The sequence below is a fragment of the Sinocyclocheilus rhinocerous genome, unplaced genomic scaffold (assembly GCF_001515625.1).
Source record: "Sinocyclocheilus rhinocerous isolate Xijiao unplaced genomic scaffold, SAMN03320098_v1.1 scaffold946, whole genome shotgun sequence".
Classification (NCBI taxonomy): domain Eukaryota; kingdom Metazoa; phylum Chordata; class Actinopteri; order Cypriniformes; family Cyprinidae; genus Sinocyclocheilus; species Sinocyclocheilus rhinocerous.
In genome coordinates, this window is record NW_015633151.1 from 1252137 (window position 1) to 1258728 (window position 6592).

The window sequence follows — 6592 nt, forward strand, 5'->3', positions numbered from 1 at the left end:
TAAACTCCTAATTTGCTGCTTATTAATAGTTAGTTAGGTAGTTGTTAAGTTTAAATATTGGGTAGGATTAGGGATGTAGAATATGGTCATGCAGAACATGTGCTTTATAAGCTGTAATAAACAGCCAGTATGTTAATAATAGGCATGCTAATAAGCACCTAGTTAATAGTGAGAATTGGTCCCTATATTTAAGTGTTGCTAATACAATATTATAATGGCTCTCTGGAATATTTGATCCTGATTGGTCAATCATGGAATTAAGTGGTCAAATATTTTTGTATAGTGTACAATGAACTGTACCGTATATTTGGCTATTGTTCATGGCAGCTTATTGGTCCTATCGGTCTCTCCTCTTGTGGCTTAAACCTTTACAGTAGCTACTAACTTGGAGGACTTCAGTATTACTTTGTAATTTTAGTAAATTAGTATTGTAATGTTGTTTCAATGGTTGTTTTGTTGCTAAAGTAAGTATTATATTTAAAAACATCCTTATGTTTCTAACATTGTAATGATGGACAGAAATTTGTTCTACTTTCTTTATCATGACTTATATCAGACAATTATTTCTCATACAGTATCGCAGAAGATTTCTATCATATTGGATAAATTACTGCGGTCCAATGCAATTATGTCATAAAGCCTTGTGCCGTGTTTAATATCAATTATCAGCACAATGGTAGTAATACACCTTGAAAACATTTATTGTACTGAGCAGCAGATGGGAAGCGTGTCGGCACGCGCTGCAGGTGAAATATGGGCGTCAGGGCCCCTTTATGCCTGCTGTAGATTAAGACCTTTAAAGACGGCAGGACAAGGTGTGTAATTGTCTTTAGACATGGGCTTTTTCCATTTACAGTAAATGTTAAAAACATGCATCCTTGCAAGTGGAAATGTCTTTGCATTTATCCAAGATCTTATCAAAAGTCACGGTCTTCCAAACTTGATTTGATGTGAAACTTACAGTATAGTATAATGATGTTATGGAATTAAAGGATAAGCCAACTTCAGGTGATAAAAAGAAAATGTTATATAGTTATGAAACATCTGGTTCTTGTTTTTAGTAAATGTTTTATATTAGAACTGGCACATATATTTTGGGTTGATAAGACAGGAGCAGACAGCATCTGTTTTGACACCTGTTAAGGGAGAGTTATAGGTTAACATAGTGGGAGGATTTGGTGTGGAAGAATTTGGAAGTGAAGTTTGTTTATGTACAAAATTGCAATCCATATTCTCTTGCATGCTGATTGCACTGAAATTGTCTTTGTTTTATTTATCGGTCCACAAGTACAATTCCCCACAATACAATGCAAATATTAATCATTAAATCATTAAAATCATTACAAAATCATTACAAAATCTGGTTTAAAACACACATGCCATACAAATGTAATCTTGTGAGTATGCATATCTTAATCACTACTTTCAAAAGTGTTTTTAGAAATGAATTATTAATTAATAAATATAATACGTTTTAGGGGAGTGACGGCACATGACATTTTGCAACTTTTATTTATTTATTTGTTCATTTATTTTTTTTGGTTGGACCGTAATATTTTTCAAAAATTAATAAGTAAAGCTGTTTTGTTGAAATTATATTATTTTTGTAATTATTTTTTGTAAGGATTTTTTTTTATGATATCTGCACAGTATCAAAGTGAATTTTAAATTCAGAAATTACAAACATACTCATCATAGAACAGGTTTATTTAGGTCATTTAATGGATAAGTTAAATTTTTACATTAAGTAAAACATTAAGTTACATTTTCTTTTTGAAGTCAGACATGAAAATGAGCTTTGCGTAATTGCCCTGATACATAATGTTTTTTAGTGACTTTCATCGTTTTATGTGATGTATGCAGATATAAGCAATTGGAGCGGCTGGCAGCAGAGGAAAATGAAAGGGAACGGCCAAGGACGACACAGGGGCGAACAGAAATCACCCTCAGCCTGACTTCACGAACCTCCAGCAGCTCCTTGTCTCGTTCTGCCACCCCTTTGACTGTAGAGGCTCAAGAGGATAAACGTTCTGTTCCACATCCAGCACGAGGTGAGATTCTTCTGTGTACAGTAATACGTGTGGCATTTCTGGAAAAATCTCTGGTCCTAATTTTTCCTCCAAAGTATGGAATCAAGCTGTTACCACACAAATGTTTTGTCAAGAAAACAATGCAAAGCCACTAGGGAAGTTAGCCATTAGGAAGAACTACATTTATTTGAGGTTTATTGACCTCAAATATTAACCACAATTTCAGAAATTGGGTCAGTGGTCAGTCAGCCTTTCATATACAGCCACATCTGAAGCTGAAGGGCTGGAGTTGGTATGAATGGGCTGAACAACTGGAGCCTGGTCAATCACTCAGTCTCACTGTAAAGTTTCCGACTAGCTTGAGACACACATATTCACATGAGAATCGCACAGCTGGGTACCCAATGTTTCAATCTTCTAAGTTTCATTTTAATTTTAGTCGCCTTTTAATCTTAGTTCTAGTTTTTCCATGAGAATTCCCATTCTCAATGGCAGCTCTTAGGAAATGAGTAAGTATACAATTTGAACTGTGTAAAGGGGGAATATTTCTTTTCATGTTTTTAAAGTTTTAAAGTAATAGTTCACCCAAAAATGAAAATTCTGACATTATTTACTCATCCTCATGTCATTCCAAACTCATATGACTTTATATCTTCTGTGGAATGCAAAAGAAAATATTTTAAAGAATGCTTCAGATGTTCTACAAAACAGCATTTGACCCCATGGACTTTTTCACATTCCTTATAGTCATTTTCAAAATGTTCAAACATTTTCAAAATCCTATAGTCATACAGGTTTGCAATGTCATAAGGATCAGTAAAAGATGACAGAATTTCAGTTTTTGGTGAACTATACCTTTAAAAAATCTCCAAAAAAAGAACAGTCCACTTGCAAAAATGTAATTTAATAAAATACATGAGATATGACTGCCAATTAAAATGTTTTTATTACAGTTAGGAAATGTAAAAAAAATTATGTATTTTCCATGAATATTTGAGGCAGCGTAACTGAGTGAGTGGTTAAAAGCATTGGTTTGTAACCAGTAGGTTAAAGGTTTAAACCATACAGGATGTGGGCTTTGAGCAAGATGCTTATTCCTAGATTACTCTGTGAACAACAACAAAAAACAATGTGGTGGTGTGACAGAACATTTTCTAGAATAACAGGATCATATTTGATTATAGTACAAAATCAGAGGGAAAGAAACACTTCCATCAGCTGTGACATAATAATTGAATGGAGTGGCTTGAGGTTGTCCATTCAGTGAGGCACTAGTTATATCACATTCATGTGGTTTCTGAAGGCCAGAGCATTGGTCACACACTGGTCAGTGAATAAAAGCATGACCAGCCGTGTGTAAAAGGATAGCAGTGTGGATCTGACTGTGGTTTCAGAGGTCTGAGCTCCTCCCAGAGTATAAATGGAAAATATGGGACAGATTAACTGGAAAAATAAGAAAAAATACTTATTAAGAATAGGATTTGTGTGTGTGTGTGTGTGTGTGTGTACTGGTTTATATATCCTGGTGGGGACTTAAACCTGACTACACACCTTAATATATTTTCATAATTAAAGTGTAATATATTGTATACTCTATACTATCTGTATACTATATCCATAATATTTTTCCATAACAACGCTCAGTCATTCAGCTTTTATATTTTTCCTGTGTATTCAAATAAAACGTTTGATGGTAAGGTCGTGTGGAATTTTGTTTTGTTATTCCCTATGCTCCTGCAGGATCACATTTCCTGTATTTATTTGCTTTTCTGAATGTGGAGGAGTAGATGTGGTTAATGTTGTGTAATGTGTAATGTTATGGGGGTTACCGTAACACAGACGCAGGGAGAGGGGGATGTGGATGTGCAGACGGCATGTGAGGGCTGAGGGGTGCGTGCATTGTATGCATGCAAAGTTTGTGCACTCTTCCTTAATCAGATTTTTGGTCTTGTTTTCCAGTAAAAACATCTATCTTTAAAGTAATATTAATTTAGTTGGTAAGCAAAATTTTGTTTACTGAATCACTCACTCAACCAATGTGTTCAAAAACACACACACACACACATCCAAAGTTCTGGCACAAAACTCTAGATGGCGCAGTCCGATAGGTCAAACTCAATCTGACATATTGACATCATTATCAGATGGTGCAGCTGATTGGTTCTTTTTGTATCAGAAGCCAAAGAGCTTGCTGCTTAATATTTAAATACTTGGCTAGTGCTTGTTGTAGCAGTTGCAGCGTGCTTCAGAAACCCTCCACCTTCCCCAGCTCCACCTATACAGATCTGCTACGAGGTGATTCATGTATGCTATATGGGGGTTATTTCTTCTACGTTATATGTACAGTAGCAGTATTACTTACATGCTCACAGCAGCATGCTGTGGATATTTTGCCAGTAGCAAGTCTCAGTACTTGCTCTGCCGCAGCAGCAGCAACAGCGTAGCACATCTATTCCGCCAAGACCAAACACATTAACATTGTTATTTAAATTACCATGCCAATCCCTCTGAGAGTTGTCATGACAGAAATATATTGATACTCTGTAGAACAAGAACCTTGTTTCATCATTAGCTACATGGAAGTTGGGCTTCATATCTGGAATGTTTACCAAGCCAATCTTTCCCCCCCCTCAGGAACTGAGTCTGAATCAAGCCATCCCGTGCAGGCAGCAGTTGCGTGGCCTTCCTCAGAGCCTCCCTCGGCCTCAGTGTCTGCGCTGGTCTCGCCCTCCAAACCAGAGGAACAGAGACCTGTGGAACCATCAGACATCACTCTCTCTCTGTCTCCAACAAACTCTGAGCCGGAGAGACCTGAGACAGAGGAGAAAGCAGAGGAAGCTGAAGCTGAAGAGTGTGAAGAACTGGTAGTGAGTGGAATGAAAGATGAAAAGAAAGAAGAAGCAGAGGGAAACTTTGAGGAAGAGACTAATGAAATGGGTACAGAGGAGTGTGTGAGAGAGCAGATGTTAGAGAGGGATGTAGAGGAGAGTGCCGTCCTGAGTGAGAAAGAGAGGCAAAATGAGGAACTGAATGAGAAAGATAACTGCTCTGCCTCCAGCATCTCCTCAGCCAGCAGCACTCTGGAGAGAGAAGAACGAGAGGAGAAACACGTCAGTGACAGTGACTCAGGTGAGAACAACTCATACACAAGTCAAATTCTGTGAGTGAGTGCAACACAGAGGGTCTGACATTCACCACGGGGTTCATAGTATACATTTATCTCTGCCAAGTATTTCTTATCCACCATGAAACTTTTTATTTTATTTTATTTTATTTTATTTTATTTTATTTTATTTTATTTTATTTTATTTTATTTTATTTTATTTTATTTTCCTCCAAAAAACATTCTAATGATGTTTTCTACTAACCCTAACCTAACAATACACTAATAATCTACTGAGATGTAGTTAACATGTAGTTGCATATTAATGAGACTTATATTTATGTGTTATATGTTGATATGTAGTTGCAAAGTTACTTTTAGTTGGCAGAATGTCTAAAGTGGACTATTGAAATAAAATGTAAGACATTTTCCTTGCATACTTGCGTCTACATCTAAAACTGCACCTGTCACAAGGTGCAGACCAATAGTACGGTGCCCGGGAGCTGACATGTTCGGTTCACTTGTTTTGTCATGGCCACGACATAATAACTCGTGGGAACGTGATAATATGTTGTGGCCATGGGATATTAATTTGAGGGAACGTCATATTAACTCGTGGGAATGTGATAAAAAAATTCCAGTCAACAAAATCAAAGCTTTATTGGCATGTTGAGCATTTACAGTAGGATATTATTTACAAAAGTATTCAGAACGTTAAGTAAAGAGATCGAAATGAAGGGAAAAAATGAATATAAACAAATATAAAAATATAACCAATAATAATAGGCTAATAATAATAATAATATACATATAATATGGAAAAAAGCAGACCAATAGTACGGTGCCCGGGAGCTGACATGTTCGGTTCACTTGTTTTGTCATGGCCACGACATAATAACTCGTGGGAACGTGATAATATGTTGTGGCCATGGGATATTAATTTGAGGGAACGTCATATTAACTCGTGGGAATGTGATATTATGTCGTGGCCACGAGATCATTTTGTCGAGGTAACGACATCCTTATTTCGTGGCCTCGAGATCCTATGTTGAGGGAATGACATCCATTTCTCGTTTAATGCGTAAACAAACCTGCGTGACCATAGCAACCCGGGATTATCAGAGATGGATTCATTAATATTTTTTATTTGAATGCTGACCATCGCACATAATACAGTCCGGTAGCCAAGACCTATGGTTAATATAATAATGTAATAATTTCTATAATAAATAATATAATAATTTCTTAATTCAAAAGAAAATATTAATGAATCCATCTCTGATAATCCCAGGTTGCTATGGTCACGCAGGTTTGTTTACGCATTAAACTCGTGGCCACGAGAAAAATATGTTGTTCCCTCAACATAAGAAGTCATGGCCACGAGAAATGGATGTTGTTCCCTCAACATAGCATCTCGAGGCCACGACATAAGGATGTCGTTACCTCGACAAAATGATCT

The 6592-nt window shown here is 36.5% G+C and overlaps 1 protein-coding gene across 5 annotated transcripts in view; it reads left to right on the top strand.

Moving 5' to 3' along the window:
- LOC107743170 (FH1/FH2 domain-containing protein 3-like) overlaps positions 1–6592 on the top strand; it is a 190638-nt gene that overhangs the window by 157792 nt on the left and 26254 nt on the right. For all 5 annotated transcript variants that reach the window (XM_016556304.1, XM_016556300.1, XM_016556301.1 and 2 more), the window contains 2 exons: positions 1864–2051; positions 4665–5159. In XM_016556304.1, the coding sequence (XP_016411790.1) occupies positions 1864–2051; positions 4665–5159 (683 nt within the window). The remainder of the gene's footprint in view (positions 1–1863; positions 2052–4664; positions 5160–6592) is intronic.